This window comes from Terrapene carolina, unplaced genomic scaffold (assembly GCF_002925995.2).
Source record: "Terrapene carolina triunguis isolate 2854851 unplaced genomic scaffold, T_m_triunguis-2.0 Scaffold136, whole genome shotgun sequence".
NCBI lineage: Eukaryota > Metazoa > Chordata > Testudines > Emydidae > Terrapene > Terrapene triunguis.
The window spans coordinates 8,647,489-8,665,517 of record NW_020664487.1 but is presented as its reverse complement, the minus strand read 5'-3'; the positions used below and the strand labels follow the sequence as shown (position 1 = coordinate 8,665,517).

General features: G+C 40.0%; 1 protein-coding gene across 1 annotated transcript in view; it reads right to left on the bottom strand.

Annotated features, from left to right (window-relative positions):
* CENPC (centromere protein C) overlaps window positions 1–18,029 on the bottom strand; it is a 60,231-nt gene that overhangs the window by 19,572 nt on the left and 22,630 nt on the right. The window contains exons 13-17 of the mRNA XM_026653328.2: window positions 15,926–16,030; window positions 7,560–7,646; window positions 3,086–3,178; window positions 2,556–2,710; window positions 1,592–1,682 (exon numbers count right to left, since the gene is read on the bottom strand). Coding sequence (XP_026509113.1) covers window positions 1,592–1,682; window positions 2,556–2,710; window positions 3,086–3,178; window positions 7,560–7,646; window positions 15,926–16,030 — 531 coding nt within the window. The remainder of the gene's footprint in view (window positions 1–1,591; window positions 1,683–2,555; window positions 2,711–3,085; window positions 3,179–7,559; window positions 7,647–15,925; window positions 16,031–18,029) is intronic.

Genomic DNA, 18,029 nt, shown 5'->3' with positions numbered 1-18,029 from the left:
GATCCAGATTTGCTGGCTAACACTCATAACAGCAGTAATTGTTGGTTCTAGCGCCATCTAGTGATCTTACATCCACATGGGGATTCTGAGACCAGAGTACAGTAACTCCTCACTTAACATTGTAGTTATGTTCCTGAAAAATGCGACTTTAAGCCTCAAGACATTTAGTATGTTTAACTCACTGACCTTGTCCACACATTAGGACTTTTCAGACCTATAATTCCTAAAGGGGGCGAACTCTTTTGATGGGAATACTGGTGGAAGCACTAAGTTTAGACAAAGCTCATATTTAAACATGGTGGTAAAAATAACTGTGCCTGTCTGAACCATGGAAAAAATAGTCAAAGGGGAGTTGGCTTCGGTAGTTTACCATATTTTTCACACAGAACATGTAAGTCCTTGACAGTCAGATGTCTGTAGTTATTGGGTAGATAGACAGCTGCATGAGAAATTAGCATCCCTGGTACCTATAGCCAATAGAGGGCCAGTAGTAAGATTATATGGTGAATTCACCAGGGGCTTTAGATGCTTGCATTTATTAAAAATGTATCTAATAGTATTTGTAGGGACAGGTGTTCTGGCAGGTGCAATCTAGACTAAATCCTGCAGGGTTTCAGTACATACCTTTAAAGACGCACTGCCCATAGCAATAGAGAGGGAAAATAGCCATCCTAACCATGTCATCTCCAGCCCCTGAAAAGTCTTTGACCCTTTGCTTGGGACTACTAACCTAAAGACAGGAAATCCTGCTAAAAGACAGAGCTGCAAACTAATTACACTGAAAGCCAAATAACCTTGCCTACAGTGGAAAGCCGCACCGCTTTAATAATACCTGCACAATCCACCTAGTGGGGATGCAGTTATGTCAGCATAAATGTGTTTTATACTGGTATAGCCATTCCTGTACAGGAAGGGGAATAACTATACAGGTTTAAGTCACCTTTATGCTGGTATAACTGAATCCACAATAAGGCTTCACCGGTATAGCTTTCAGTAAAATATATATCATATCCCTAATCAACCATTAAGTTATACCGGTAAAACTCAACTGAAGACCAATCCCAAAATAAGCAAGTTGGTTTAGCTGACTAGACAAGATCAAAGAACTGAACAGTGTCTGGCAGTCTAGTAATTTTCACAGGTTGGAGATGACCTCACTATTTCCTTTTTCCTGCCTTCTGCTGGTAGCAAGATATAATAGCCATTATTTGGGCTAACATAGTAGGGATTTCCCAAAACCTTTTCTGAAAGCGTTAACACTTCAGGTAGTACTGCTACACCTTGTACTAGCCCTTCTTGAGTGATTGAAGACAAGGTCATAGCTTTTGGCTTCATAGTGCACTTGAAGCATGAAGATAACCAACATAAACACACACTGTTTTGTGTTACTGCTTACACACAATGGACCATTAACTTCTCTCTGCCTTTGGGACTCATTCACCTCTTAATGAGGTTCTTATCCCCAAATTCAGCAAAGGTTGTCCAATTATTCCCTAACTTTCTCCTAACCCCCCTTCAGCTTAGTTTCCACCACTTATACTCTCCCTTCAGCTGGTCCCTTTGCAACAAATTGTTTTTAAAATGTACTTACCTTCTGGAACATAGAAAAAATCTCCTGTAGTCAGATAGTAGGATGTCTTATGAAGGGTAAAAATAATCTTGCCACGGATAACATGGAAAGCCTTCAGAAATTAAATCAAAAGCAAATATTCTATCATTAGTGAGATATTTTCTTTGCAAGATGAATATAGTACTATCGAAGAAAAAAATCCTTTATGCTGGAACTTTCTCCTCTCATATACACTAAAGCTTTTTGTACAAATACAAATTAAACCCCCAAAAAACTCTCAAAAAACAATAAGCCCCCAACACATCTCATCACTCCCCCCACCCCACTGCAAATTATGGTTGTGAAATCAAGCATTTAATAAAGACAGGTATTTGAAATGTAAAGTTCTCTTCTATATTAAGACTTTTACATTGTTGCCTACATTTTATGGTACTTATTAACAATATATGGATATTTACCATATAATGAAGAACATAGGAAGGCTAACGTGTGCCAGGTGGTTTCTACTTTTGTAGAGCAAAATTTAACTTAGTGAATTTCCCTTATTTTTCAGTGCATGATTCTACAATTTAAATAAAAAGAACAGGAGTACTTGTGGCACCTTAGAGACTAACAAATTTATTAGAGCATAAGCTTTCGTGGGCTACAACCCACTTCATGCATCCGAAGAAGTGGGTTGTAGCCCACGAAAGCTTATGCTCTAATAAATTTGTTAGTCTCTAAGGTGCCACAAGTACTCCTGTTCTTTTTGCGGATACAGACTAACACGGCTGCTACTCTGAAACCTACAATTTAAATGTTTCATTAACGTGTTTTCTGCATGTATTCCTTTTTAAGAAAACATGTAATAAAAGTTACAAATACAGCATTAACTTCAAGTAGTAAAGTACTTCTAACAATACTAAATAGGTCTTTAAAGTATCAAAGCCTTTCAGTACATGGTATTTTGCTATACAAGAATATATAAGGAAACAGATGTACTCACTATATTATCTGTGTAAACAAATTGGTGCCCCTTTTCTTTAAGCGGTTTCAAGATCAATTTACCAGCAGCAAAAACTGATGTATTCAGGTTTTTATATATTTCCACTGACTCATCATTAAAGAAACAAGAATGATTACGTCCAGTGTTGACACACTCTACAGAAAAACAAAATTGCCAGAAGCTGAATAATATCCACATGTATATTAAATATTTTTGTCATTAGCACAGCACATCCTCCAATTTCTTAATCATACTGAGTACTCAGCATAGTACTTTGTTGTAAGATTCCAGGTTCAGCAGACTGAAAAATTCTAGAGTAGTATACTATCTCCCTACCTTTTTCCCCTTCTCTGGCTCCCCTGACTTTCTGCAGGAGGAAGGAAGAGGGATATCTCAGCACTTCAAGAGTTTATGTGTGCAGAGGAAGCCCTGATCAGCATACTTCCCTGTATGACCCCAAAGAAGGACCAAATTCTGCAATCTTGTAACAGAACTCCTCAGAACCCGGTCATGTCACTTCAGCAACTTACCTAGCAAAACCTCTTCATTAATTGTTGGGTCCCATACAGCAGTTGGCTTAGAAGTATCTGCTAGGGGGACATTCAAATATTCAGCATGACGCCCTGCAAAAGAAAAGTGTAAAAAAAACCTAATCATTGTACATTTTTAAAGCAACCTGAGATGATGTTATGTCACCATCATTTCTCAAATAAACCTCTACCCCGATATAACGCGACCCGATATAACACGAATTCGGATATAACGCGGTAAAGCAGTGCTCTGGGGGGCGGGGCTACGCACTCCGGCGGATCAAAGCAAGTTCGATATAACGCGGTTTCACCTATAACGCGGTAAGATTTTTTGGCTCCCGAGGACAGCGTTATATCGGGGTAGAGGTGTATTTTAGAATTCAAATGCATAGTTAAGGATTTAAATAATTCCTCAGATTTTAAATATTCAAACAGGTTGAAAGACTACTCCCTTAATAAATGGGAATTACTTGTAATACGAAATTTTTGAAGCTATAATTTCTCAGTGGAGTCACTCTCTTATGCAAAACAGGCAGGGACTCCCTAGGACAGTGGTAACTGCTCCTGTCACAACAGTAACAACAATACATCTCCAAGACCATCTACCTTCTAAAGTTCATTTGCTGCTTTAAAGACAATGGAGTTCCTGAAGCCACTTAACATTTTAAACATTTTATGAAGTCCCAAAAAAGCCTTTCCCCTACCAAATTCTGATGGAGGTGACTGAGTGAGTGGGAATGCTCAAAGATGAAACCTTCAAAGAAAAATTATTACAAGTGAAGGTTTTCCTTTTCTTTACAAGCTTACAGGATCTTCACTTGGAGATTAAAATCTCAAGGGATATTTCTAAAATAAAAGGTAAATCTTCCAGCCAAATGTCAGGAAGTCAGTGTAACTTCTTCTTGCAAAGTACAGAAAATTAAGATTCCTCTAAGGAAAAATCTTCAGGACGAGTGAAGGTAACCAATCCAAAGTAAGATATCCCAAATCTCACACAAACTAAGAGGCAGGACAGTTTGGGCACCCTATAACTGGGAAGTAATTCCTACAAGTAGTCAGAACCTGGATTTCTTTCTTGATGTCAAATGCAACCTATATTGCTTCATAAATACATAGAGAATACCACGTGGCAGCTTTGCAGATCTCCTACACAAGGACAAATCTAAGGCTGGAAACAAAGCCACTCGGCCTCAGATAGATAAGTTTTGACTTGACCCTCTTCAAACTGCAGGCCTCTGTATGCTATAGCAGTGACAGATGCAATCAGATAGACATTTCAACATAGTTCTCTTGGTTTCAGTAGAATTTAGGGATTCATGTTAGAAAATTTCTCCGTTTTTTTTTTTTTTCCATTTAAGGGATTTAGTCTGCATCAGCAAAAAACCCAGTGATGTTTTCACACAGAGTTCATGAAGGAGTGCCTCTGAGGATGACTGGCTTATTAAACTGGAAAATTACCACCCCCTTTAGAGGGAAATTCAGAGATGTCTGAACTACCAGCTAGTCTTAGGAGATTTAATGAAATATATATATAGTATAAAAGATTTGGTCACTAGAACCTACAGTTATTTTGCTCCCAGCTGAAGTCAGAAATGACTTACCAGGTTGGAAACATGACCCCAAAAGTAACGTTTAGCATAATCAGGAATATAGTACTATCCCATGACAGAGGGCTCTTTACTGGGGGTTTCAAATGCATGTCTTAAGTGAACCTGAAAAATGACTGCAGAAACTCAGCTTCTTTCAGTGATTTCATGATGGGTCAAACCTGCTGCCAAAAGGATATTTAGTAAATGGGTCTTGAATCCAAATTAGGGCTGTCGATTAATCGCAGTTAACTCACACGATTAACTCGAAAAAATTAATCGCGATAAAAATTTTTAATCACGATTAATCACAGTTTTAATCGCACTGTTAAACAATAGAATACCAATTTAAATTTATTAAATATTTTGGATGTTTTTCTACATTTTCATATATATTGAATTGTGTGTTGTAATTGAAATCAAAGTGTATATTATTTTTGATTACAAATATTTGCACTGTAAAAATAAAACAAAAGATAGTATTTTTCAATTCACCTCATACAAGTACTGTAGTGCAATCTCTGTCGTGAAAGTGCAACTTACAAATGTAGATTTTTTTTTGTTACATAACTGCACTCAAAACCAAAACAATGTAAAACTTCAGAGCTTACCAGTCCACTCAGTCCTACTTGTTCAGCCAATTGCTGAGACAAAGAAGTTTGTTTACATTTACAGGAGATAATGTTGCCCTCTTCTTATTGACAATGTCACCAGAAAGTGAGAACAGGTATTTGCATGGCACCTTTGTAACTGGCATTGCAAGATATTTACGTGCCAGATATGCTAAACATTCGTATGCCCCTTCATGCTTCAGCCACCATTCCAGAGGACATGCTTCCATGCTGATGACGCTCGTTAAAAAAATAACGCATTAAATTTGTGACTGAACTCCTTGGGAGGAAAATTGTATGTCCCCTGCTCTGTTTTACCCGCATTCTGCCATATATTTCATGTTACTGCAGTCTCAGATGATGACCCAGAACATGTTGTTCATTTTAAGAACACTTTCACAGCAGATTTCACAAAATGCAAAGAAGGTACCAATGTGAGATTTCTAAAAATAGCTGCAGCCAAGGTTTAAGAATCTGAAGTGCCTTCCAAAATCTGAGGGGGACGAGGTGTGGAGCATGCTTTCAGAAGTCTTAAATGAGCAACACTCTGATGTGGAAACTATAGAACATGAACCACCAAAAAAGAAAATCAACCTTCTGCTGGTGGCATCTGACTCAGATCATGAAAACGAACATGCGTCGGTCCGCACTGCTTTCGATTGTTATTGAGCAGAATCCGTCATCAGCATGGACGCATGTCCCCTGTAATGGTGGTTGAAACATGAAGGGACATATGAATCTTTAGCACATCTGGCACATAAATATCTTGCAACGCCAGCTACAACAGTGCCATGAGAATGCCTGTTCTCACTTTCAGGGGGCATTGTAAACAAGAAGCGGGCAGCATTATCTCCTGCAAATTGTAACCGAACTTGTTTGTCTGAGCAATTGGCTGAACAAGAAGTAGGACAGAGTGGACTTGAAGGCTCTAAAATTTCATATTGTTTTATTTTTGAATTCCGGTTTTTTGGTACACAATTCTATATTTGTAAATTCAACTTTCATGATAAAGAGACTGCACTACAGTACTTGTATTAGGTGAATTGAAAAATACAATTTCTTGGTTTTTTACAGTGCAAATACTTGCAATCAAAAATAAATATAAAGCGAGCATTGTACACTTTGTATTCTGTGTTGTAATTGAAATCAGTATATTTGAAAATGTAGAAAACATCCAAAAATATTTAAATAAATGGTATTCTATTATTAACAGTGCGATTAATCGCAATTCATTTTTTTAATCGTTTGACAGCCCTAATCCAAATTCACAAGTGAAAGTCTTTAGAGTTTTTGTTTTGTGCATTTTAAAATAAAGCAGTTTTAGTGGGAGGCCTATCTGCCCTACACCACAAACCTTTTCCAAGTTAAAATTATATTTTTTTCTGATAGACTCCATTCTAGAAAGTAGGAAGTCTCTATACCTCTGCTCAGAAATATCAGGCTTCTGGAATTATACCCATTACCAGATAACAGATTGACAAGGAGCCGGCTTCTTTACTGGGATGAAATATGGTGCTCTGGTTCTAAGTGATCATCTGCGGACCAACTCAATCATAGAAAATGAGATCAGTCACCACCATCTGCAGTATGGACAAGAACTCTACCTATCTCATCAGCACAACCAGCTAACGTTTTTAAAACAACTGTCCTCATCCACATTGAGGGTAAAATCAGTCAACATCAAATTAGTTAAAACATGTTTGTTAACATGTTGTCTAACACAATGTGTTTTCCCAGTATACATAAGACCTTCGTGCATTGCCTTTTGGGATGATATTGGTGATGCTTGTGTTCATGAAATGTTTGATAGTTACAGTAGCTTACCTACATACAATAGGAGTACATGCATTAACTTATATTATCTAACCAATAGGCGGATCAATGACAGAACTGCAGTTCACCTTCTTTACCCACTGCGCTGAATTTATCACCAACCTCCCACTCCCTCAAGTAGCTCCCCCTTTTTCACCACATGAAGTTATTCTTAATCTAGGGTTAGCCATAACCAGTATTTTAAAGCCCAATGTCCCTGTCCACACTAACATGTTAGTTTTAATTCATATTAATATCGGAAGACAGGATACTGGGCTAGATGGACCTTTTGTCTGACCCAGTAGGGCCATTCTTATGTTCTTAACATTAATTAAACGTCTTACAAAATTTCCCCCCAAAGGATTACTGAGGGGTGTGAAGAGCTAGCACTGTGCATAATCTGAACCATCGCTCCATACTGCTATTGAAATAAAAAAGCAAAATAAGTTTCAAGGAAGTTTATACTTGTTTTTGGCGTATGTTTTCTCTTTACGCTAGCCTTCTTGCATGGATCCTTTTCAGGAGACACTATTCCACCTACCACAAACCCTCCTGAAACAAAAGAAAGGTAACAAACATTACTGCATAGTAGGCATTTTAAAAATTAGTTTTATGAAAAAGCTTATTCTTTTTTTTAAAACAGTGCAGTTCAGAATTTGCTCTGTTTGGACACATTGCTTTTTTGGTTAACTTGTTTTTGTTTTTAAATCACCACCTTTGTGAAGCAACCCAGACACATTTGGGAATACAATCCAAAAACTCAGATTCTCTCTCAAGGCTAGATCTACAGATCCCCAGTGTGGGTCTAGAGCTGTGGGCAGAATCAAAGCTGATTGGACCACTGCTGGGAACCAGCCCCCACCTTCCAGAGACCCACTGAGTTTTGCTCTGCCTCCTGTAACTACTTGCAGGGCAGTGGAATTCAGTACCTGCTGTGAGAGAATCAAAAATCCTGAAGAGGCAGTCTCCTGCCTGGGATTTCCACAGTGCCCGCCCGCCCATCCACCTAGCCCCTTGCCTGCCCAGGTAACAGGCTCAGGGGATGGTGAAGAAAGGTCCAAACAGGAACCCAATGCTGCATTCCTCCTGCTCTGTATCCCGGCCGCATGGAGCAGGAGGAGAGGTTTAGGTCTCATGTGCACTCCAGCTTCCTCATCTGCTGGGTTGGAAAGGCTTTGCTTTGGCCGCCTTACTCTGACCCAGGAGCCAGTTCCCCAGGAACACCCTATCAGTGGGGAGTCTGACAGCTGGGCTGCATTTGAAAAATGGCAAGAAAATGATCAGAGCCCTCAGCCACCAAAGGGGGTTTCATCAAAGGGTAGTGGCCCTGGGAAACCATAAGCAGGACCAGCGGAATCTGCCACAGACAGAGCCAGGAGCAGACTGGTTCAGACATGCACCCCATCACAGCGCAAGTTTCATCATCCCCCATCACTTCCATCATCGGACAATTTGGTCTCCTTCCTGCAACCTCAGGGGAAGTCAGGAATTCTGCACAGAGGAGAGGAGAAAGGAATCTCCTCCCCAACCCAAAAGAAACAAACACCCTCTTTGGCTAGGGAGCTCTTAGATTTGGCACGAAACATGCCTGCCATCTCGTGAGCCTCAATCAGCAGCTCCACTGTCCCCTTACAGACCTTTTACCCACTCTTAAAGGGGCAAACATAAAGCGATGCCTGTTAGCGGAACAGGTTCACAGTACTCATCTGACAAGGGTTCCGAATCCCACCTCCCCAAAGGAGTAAAATTTTAAAAAGGATTCAAGAAATTACCTCAGACACTTAGGGTATGTCTAGGGTTAGTTGGACTCAAGTCAGCTGACCCGTGTCAGAGAACCTTGGGCTTGAGCATCTACATTGCATTTTAATCCTAGGTTGAGGACTTTCTAACCTGCGCTTGAACCTAGGGATCTGGCGTCCACACTGCAGTGTACAGACCCGAGTCAAAGTAAACATCCCGAAATGCTTAGCGCCTCCACCCCATGTCAACACTCTAGCCCTAAGAATGTGGTGCACTGTGGGAAAACTCTACTGCCCACCCTGTTTCCTAACCGTGGCAGTGTTATTAGTGGGACTCAGGTGCCCATAAGGAACACCTGGGTACATAAACGGCATACGCAGCTCCTTTTGTGGATGTCTCAGTAGAATGACTGCAGTTTGAGAAGGCCTTATATTGAAGTACCATCTAACCTGAGAACTAGGCTCTCCATCTCTAGGCTGGGTCACGTTGGCAGGAAAATGCCCATGTGCAGCTGTTCTGAAGATAATTGGGATATCAGTCTCCAGGGCTATCAAACTATTAAAATTAAACTTTGCGATTCTTAATTCTTAAAATGGGAGGTTCAGCGAAGGTGTTTTTGGTTGGTTGGTTTTTTATTTATTTTTGCCTGTTTTGAAGTTTGACATAACATGTAGGTTTCAGAGGAAAAACACACACGCATCCCAGCCTGACTGCTGCCGGCTGCGGAGCAGTGAAGTGTATCCCCAGGGTTTGCGGTGCAGTGTGCTCCAGCACCCCCTGGGATCCCTTATCCCTGCCCCAACCACGCTCCAGGAGGCAGGGCTAAAGGATTCCCTGGAGACTGCAGGGAAGTTTTGAGGCTGGCTCCCACTCGCCGCCCTGACAGTGTATGCAGCCTGGGCGCCCCTGCACATGCAGCCCCAGGGAGGGCGGGGGGGCCAGGAGCAAGGGCCAGAGAGCGGAGCAAGAACCAAACAGCTGCCCTGCAGGGAGAGGGAGTGGCAGGGCTCCCAGCTCAGCATGACCAGGGGAGGGATGATTCCCAACATCCCGGAGCTGCCTCCCAGCTGTTAGCTTTACTCCCTGTTCTGGGCAAGCTCCATGCAGCAGTGAAGATGAGCCAGAGCAGGAAGGGGGAGCACACTTGACCAGGCAGCTGCTGCTGGGAACTCTGGGATACATCCGGAGGTCTTCCGGGACCCAAGCCAAGCCAGAGCTTTGTGCCCACAGGAAAGCAATAGGGCTCGGACCCTAGGTCCCAGCTTAACACAAGCTTGGACCTTCCAGTCCTTCAGGGTCCTGGAACCCTGGGTCCAAGCCCTAGCTTAACACAACTGGTGTGTGGATACTACGGGGGTTTGATTTGAGCCTGGGCTCAAGCCTGGACATATACTTATGTGTAGACATACTCTTCGGAGAAAACTGGCCTGTTCTCCTGGGATAGCAGCAATTCCTCTGACTCATCACCAGGGGGCACCAGAGCTAAAGGCTCTGCTCAGAACATTTTCACCCAGAGAAAGAAAAAGCATAATAAAAGGAATAGAATTGTGTCTCTGGTGGTTCTTCAGCTTCATCATCATTTAATTCATTTTCATCCTCTTCTTCATTGTCATCACAAAATAAAAAAGAAGGTTAGGAAATCTGTTCAATCTAAGTCCAAGAAAGGAAAGTTAGGATCGTCAAAGAAGGAAGGTGAATTCTCAATCTCAGTCTGAATCAACGAAGCAAAAGCACAACCATCTTTTTTCCACCTGAATCATTTGAGACAATGTTACGAAAGGTGATTAGATGCTTGGGTATTCCATCAGATGAGCCCATTAGAAAAGATTCTAAGGAGAAGAAGAGCGGATTGGTACAGAAATTACAAAAAAGTATTTTCCAACCAGTTCAAACCCTGAATCACACATTTCTCTTCATCTCTATTTGGAAAAAGTAATTAAGGCCAAGGGGGAAACACCGGCAAAGTCTGTGAGATTGTCCTCTAGGACTACAGCAAAGCAAATGGAACCAGTCTAAGCCCAGACAGTGAAGAGACCAGTCTTACAGCAATGAAGCTGAAGACACCAGAAACAATGCCTGAATATGGTCAGGAGAGTTTGGACAAGCAACACCTTGGGGGGAGACTATTAAAATTCAAGGACCAATGGCCTCTCGGCACATCAGACAGATGGGTCCTGGATGTGGTTCGAGAAGAGTACATCATAGAATTCTCAAAGATCCTGAATGATCCATTTCCTTCCTTCTCCAGTAGCCTCAAATCCACAAAAAAAGATAAATATGTTGAAGACCACAGATCGTCTTTTGCAAATCAGAGATTGTTCCAGCCACTACTTAATCTTGTTTCTGGTATCCAAGAGATCCAGGGAGGACTGAGTAGTGTTGGACTTAAACCACCTGAACAAGTTCATAAGGAGAAACACATACAAAATGCAGACCTTGAAGTCCATAGTGGTGCAATCCGCCAGGGGGACTATCTTGTGTCAATCAAATTGAAAGAAACCTATTTTCATGTACCAATTCACTAAACACACAGGAGATTTCTGCACTTCACTCAAGGGACCCATCACTTTCAATACAAAGCACCGCCTTTCAGACGGTCACCCGTGCTTTGAGTGTTCACGAAAGTCCTTGTTGTTCTATGGCTTTTCTCAGACAGAAAGGGATATAGGTTTACCGCTTCCTGGACGACATTCTCATCAGAGCCCGTCCAAGGAGGGGTTCACTCAAGCAACTGAGTCAACAATCCAAATGTTGCAACAGCACAGATTTATAGTAAATTAAAAAAAAAGTCGTATCTTGGAGTGTCGATAAAGAGAGAGGTACACAAAATCTTTCAGTCAGTTGAAAGAGGAACAAGATCAGATCAGCAATTACCCTCCTGAACTTCTAGGGATGAATGTATCCTGCATAGTGATAGTGCCTTGAAACAAAAAAACAAATTTTCTACAGCTGAGAGCACTAAGTATGCTCTTTGACAACTGGCCCCAGTGTTGCCAAATGGTCATATTCTGATAACGACACAACCAAGAGGGGAGTACGAGGTCAATGGATTTACAAGAGGAAGTTGCATCATTAATTCAATGGGCGGAAACCCATCTACTGTCTAACAGGGCCTTGCATATCAAGGGCACCACCAATATGAAGGTCAGCTGTCTGAACAGAAAGAAAATTGATCAGGTAGAGTTGTCTTCACTGCAAGTCCTTCGAATTGATCATCAAAAATTTTGGTATTCTGAAGTGGATCTTTTTGCATTCAAGGCAAACTGGAAGGTTCACAATACTTTACAAGAAAAGGACAGCCAGGAGCTCTAGGCATGAATTAGGTAAAAGTTAAAAATTTTAAAGTTTTTCATTTAACTTTTGCCTAATTAATGTTACTGCAAGATTCTGAGTATTCCCTGTACTTAATGTAGGGAACACCATAAATACTGTGTTAATGTTAATTTTCTTGCAATTAGTAATTGCAAAGATTGCTTTAATTTATCTACCTATATATATCTAAAAATTACTGGACAAGAGGAACCAAAGAGATGTAATATTTAGATGTTGTTAACTATTTTTCTAATTCTAGCTTAAAATATACTTGGTTCTGATTAATTCACATGTATAAAAAAGGCTAAAAGCTGGTAAACAAAGCATGATAGAGGGCAAAATAACACACATCCAATGCATAAAAGAAATCTGGCCAGCACCGATGGTGAAAAACTCTCTTTTGACGTGAGTTTGCAACTTCATACAAAAAGGTCAGTGCAATTTTGGCCAGCACGTACAAAGGTATTTTATCATACACTGCTAAAAATAAGGTAATATTTTATACCTTTTTATATCAGGAACCTTACCTTCAGCTCTGAGCTTCACATCACATTACCAGAAAGATAGACAAACGGAAGGTAGTTTGGACAAAAAAATCTCTAATAAATTCTTGGAATGTACCGGGGACAACTTTTTTCAGAAGGTGAAGGAGATAATCAGGGAGCAGTCATTTTAGAGTTGATTCTAACAGGGATTAATTGGTTGTAAATCTGATGATAGAAAGCAACATGGGTGAAAGCAATCATGAAATGATAAACAGATTTCATGATTCTAAGGAAAGAAAGGAGAGAGAGCAGCAGAATAAGGACAATGGACTTCAAAAAGCAGACTTTTACAAACTCAGAACTGGTAGGCAAGGTCCCAGGGGAAGAAAATTTTAGAGAAAAAGTTGTTCAGGATTGCTTGCAGTTTCTCAAAGAGACAATATTAAAGGTCCAACAGCAAACTATCCTGATGCGAAGGAAATATAAGAATAGCAAGAGGCTAATATGCAGCTGCATCAGGAGCTCTTTAATGACCTGAAAAATCAAAAAGGAAAGCTACAAAAAGTGGAAACATGGACAAATTGCTAAGGATGTATACAAAAGAATAGCACAAGCGTGCAGGGATAAAATCAGAAAAGCTAAAGCACAAAACGAGTTACACCTAACCAGAGACACAAAGGGCAATATTAAGAGGTTTTATAAATACATTAGGTACAAGAGAAACATGAAGGAAAGCATGGGTCCACTACTTAGCAGGAAAGGAGAGCTTATGACGGATGACACCAAGAAGGCGGAAGTGTTTAGTGCTGATTTTGCTTCAGTATTCACTTAAAAGTTTGTGACAAGATGTTTAATACTCCTAGGTAATATTAATTGTAAGGAAGATAAGTCAAAATAGGAAAAAGATGGGTGAAAGAATATTTTGATAAGTTAGATGTATTCAAGTCAGCAGGGCCTGATGAAATTCACCCTAGGATACTTAAGGAACTAGCTTACGAAATCTTGGAACATTTAACAATTATCTTTGACAACTCATGGAAAATGGTGAGGTCCCAGAGCACTGGAGAAGGGAAAACATAGTACCTATCTATAGTACCTGGGGAATTATAGACCAGTCAGCCTAACTTTGATACCTGTAAAAATACTGGAAAAAATTATTAATCAATTTGTAAGCACCTAAAGGATATTAGGGTAGTAAGTAATACACAACATGAATTTATCAAGAACAAATTATGCCAAACCAACCTAGTTTCCTTCTTGGACACCGTTACTGGCCAACCAGATGGGGGAGAAGCAGCAGACTTGATATATCTTGATTTTAGTAAGGCTTTACCTCTCAGGGGTGCATATCCATGATCTCTTGAGACTGAAGGCTGCCTACTGAAGAAAGGCTTTTGACACAGTCCCTCATGATAGTCTCATAAGCAAACTAGGGAAATGTGGTCAGATGAATTACTATAAGGTGGTGCACAACTGATTGAAAGACCATAGTCAAAGAGTAGTTATCAATAGTTCACTGTCAAACTGGGAGGATGTATCTAGTAGGGGTCACACAGGGGTCTGTCTTGGGTCTGGTACGAACCATCATTTTTATGAATTACTCTAAGGTGCCACAAGTACTCCTCATTCTTTTTGGATAATAAAGTGGAGACTACGCTTATAAAATTTGCAGATGCCATAAAGCTAGGAGGGGTTGCAAGTACTTTGGAGGCCAACATTAGAATTCAAAATGATCTTGACACACTGGAGAAATGATCTGAAATAAATAGGATGAAATTCAACAAAGTCACATGCCAAACACTACACTTCGGAAGAAAAAAAAATTAAATGTACAACTACAAAATAGGGACTAAGGCACTGCTGAAAAGGCTCTGGGAGTTATAGTGGATCACAAATTGAATATAAGCCAACATTGTGATACAACTGTAAAAGAGGCAAATATCTTTCTGGGGTGTTTTAACAGGAGTGTCCTTTGGAAGACACTGGAGATAACTATCACTCTACTCAGCACTGGTAAGACCTCTGCTGGAGTATTGTGTCCAGTTCTGGGCACCCTAAGAAAGATATGGACAAACTTGACAGACTCCAGAGCAAAGCAATAAAAATGATAAAAGTTTTAGAAAGCCTGACCTATGAGGAAACATTAAAAAATTGGCGTTCGTTTAGTCTTGAGAACAGAAGACTGCGGATGAGACCTTGATAACGGAGTCTTCAAATCCCTTATGGGCTTTTATAAAGGGGAGAGTGATCAAGTGTTTTTCAAGTCCACTGAAGGTAGGACAAGAAGTAATCAGCTTAATCAATAGCAAAGGAGACATAGGTTAGCTATTTAGAAAGGTTTTCCCAATATAAGCATCCTTAAGTACTCTAACAGGCTTCCAAGAGAGGTTATGGAATTCCCATCACTGGAGGTTTTAAGAACAGGTTAGACAAACACCTATCAGGGACTGTCCAGGTAGGTTCTGCCTCAGCCAGGGGGGGCTGAACTATATGACCTCTCAAGGTCCCTTACAGTCCTACATTTCTATGATTCTAAAAGCAAGAAAAATAATCAAGCAGCACGGAGGACTGATCTATCCAGAAAGACTAAAACCCAAGATATGTAGGCCAGACATTCAGAACAGCTTAGCACAGTTTGGGCTGATTTTCAAAACTGCTTGGCACTCTTACAGGACACCTAAAGCAAAGTAGCCAGATTTTTTTTAAAAAAAACCTCAGGATCAAGCAGCTCCCATTGAGAGCAAATGCAGCTGAGTTCTTTCAAAAATCTGGCCCTACCTCTAGGTATGTAATACGGAAGTAAGACAAGTCAACTATTTAAAAAACAAGGATGGAGAAAATTTAATGCAACCACAGACAGTGCGATTAAACTAAGGGAAAGTGTAGGCTGATGTGCAAGGCAAAAGTCCTTGATAGTGAGATGTATTCCATTACTTGCGAGATTTTAAATTAGACTGGATGAATTAGAACAAAGGACACAGAAAAATAATTCTGCATTGGAAGAAGGATCAGAGTCAGCCTAACAGGTCTTTTCCTTCTCTTACCTTCATGATTCTGTATTGGAATCATCTGTATTCAGATTTGGAGAAATCACTTTATTCCCCCCTTTAGGAATACAACATTAACATACAGAAGTACAGAATGGGCAGCTTCGCTTTCTGAGGGTGTGTAGCAATCTTGTGACATTATTTCTAGTTATATATGTTTTAAGGAGAAGAATAAGTCCCGATCTATACTCTGATAATGCACTGAATTAAGATTAAAGACAAGCAGAAATATATATAGAAACAATACCTGAAGGTCTCATCAGATAGTTCACGCGCTCCCCTCGCCAATACTCCAAAGGCTTTAGTCGTACTCTTTTTGTCCGACGAACATTGGGTGTTTGGGATGGCATTACTAATGAACAGATTTAAAGAAAAAAATAGTTCATATTGGATAAAATAAACCCAGAAGTTATCAGAAGTCCAACACACTCTAATTAGTTCCTCTGAATCATTACCCCATCGAAGACTCTAAAGTAAGCTGTCACTCCCCACAGCGTAAGATATTTTACAAGTTTTTTAGGGATTTGTTTTCAATTGTGCATATTTCAATCTGGTGACTGTAGCATAGTATGAAATTTCACTAGCGTGAGAGACTGTTGCTTTACAAAATGTGCACTCTTTTGCAAAATTATTGCACGTTGTTCAGCTTTCAATTAGGCCTTTTTAAAAAAAAAATACAGCCAGCTTTCTGGATAATATTCAAAATGCAGGTCTACTGGCAAGCACACCACGACTGGCAACATTTGAATAGTGTTCAACAACTGCTTTCACCATCAGAAGCTCAGAGATTACAACATTAATTAACATGAAACTATTTATTAGTCAAGTTTTTATCAGAATAGTGTTTAACAGAATACTGGTATTAAACCACTAGCACTATTTATTAGGCTAATACAGAATATTCATCACATCCTTAACACTTAGGCTATAACACATTGCTTTTATGACTGCGCAAGAAAACAAGCATTGCCAATCGTATTTCACACGCACACGTAGCACATAGCTATTTCACCCCATCTGTCCAACAATAGTCCCCATACTGGTTTTCCATTACATTTCATTCCATTTATCTCAGCAACCTCCTGAGGCATATCACAAAATGGGTTCAAATAGTAAGAGTAGTGAAGAGGCTATAATACATGAGAAGCAAGAGGAAGACCAAAGACAGAGTAGGTCCATTATTCAATGAGGAAGGAAAGACAACAGAAAATGCAGCAATAGCCAAAGTGTTAAATGCCTTTTTGTTTCAGTTTTTAACCAAAAAGGTAGCACTGATCAGAGGACTAACCTAGTGAACATCAGTGTAAATGGGTAGGACCTGAGGCTAAAACAGGGAAAGAACAAGTTAAGACTGACTTAGACAAGTTAGTGTCTTCAAGTCAGCAGGGCCTGACAAAAAAAAACCATCCTAGAATACTTATGGAACTGGCTGAAGAGATCTCCGAGCCATTAGTGATTATCTTTGAAAACTCAGACAGGAGAGATCCTACAGAACTGGGAAAGGGCAAATATAGTACCTACCTATAAAAAGGAGAATAAGGGAAACTAAGGGAATTATAGACCAGTCAACTTAATTTTGGTACCCAGAAAGATAATGGAACAAATAAATGAGTTTGTAAGAAAATAAAAGGTGATAAGTGGAAGAAAATAAGGTGATAAGTAACAGTCAACATGGACTACTATAAACCTTGGACTATACAAGGGGGAGTAAGAGCTCTCGCTACATCCGAAAGCACCTCATGGAGTGGAAACGTAAGGCATTGGTTAAATGAAAAGAAAAGAATAAATGGCCAAGGCTTAATTTAAAGACGAGAGGGTAAGAGCTTTAAAATATACAGAGAAGTTAGGGTATGTCTTCACTACCTGCCGGATCAGCGGGCAGTGATCGATCCAGCGGGGGTTGATTTATCGCGTCTAGTCTAGACACGATAAATCGACCCGAGCGCTCTCCTGTTGACTCCTGTACTCCAGCTCGGTGAGAGGCGCAGGCAGAGTCGACTTCAGCTACGTTATTCACGTGTGAAGTTGCATAACTTAGATAGACCTCTCTCTCCCTCCCTCCCCCCATGTAGACCAGGCCTTAGAGTTAGACACCACAATTTATAATATTTATAACAGAAAGTGGCAAATGTTAAATACCAAAATCCACGTGTTTAAAATATCTGTTAAGACATAAAAGACCAGAGTTTTAAACAATTAAATAAAAATGAAAGGGGTAAAATAAGATAAAATACTGATAACTAAACATCATTAACATTAGCATGGTGAGGCTAAAAAGAAAATTGTTGAATATAACCAAAAAAGAGAAAGTTCAAAATTTAGTCTACATATTTTTATATTTAAGGCCAGAG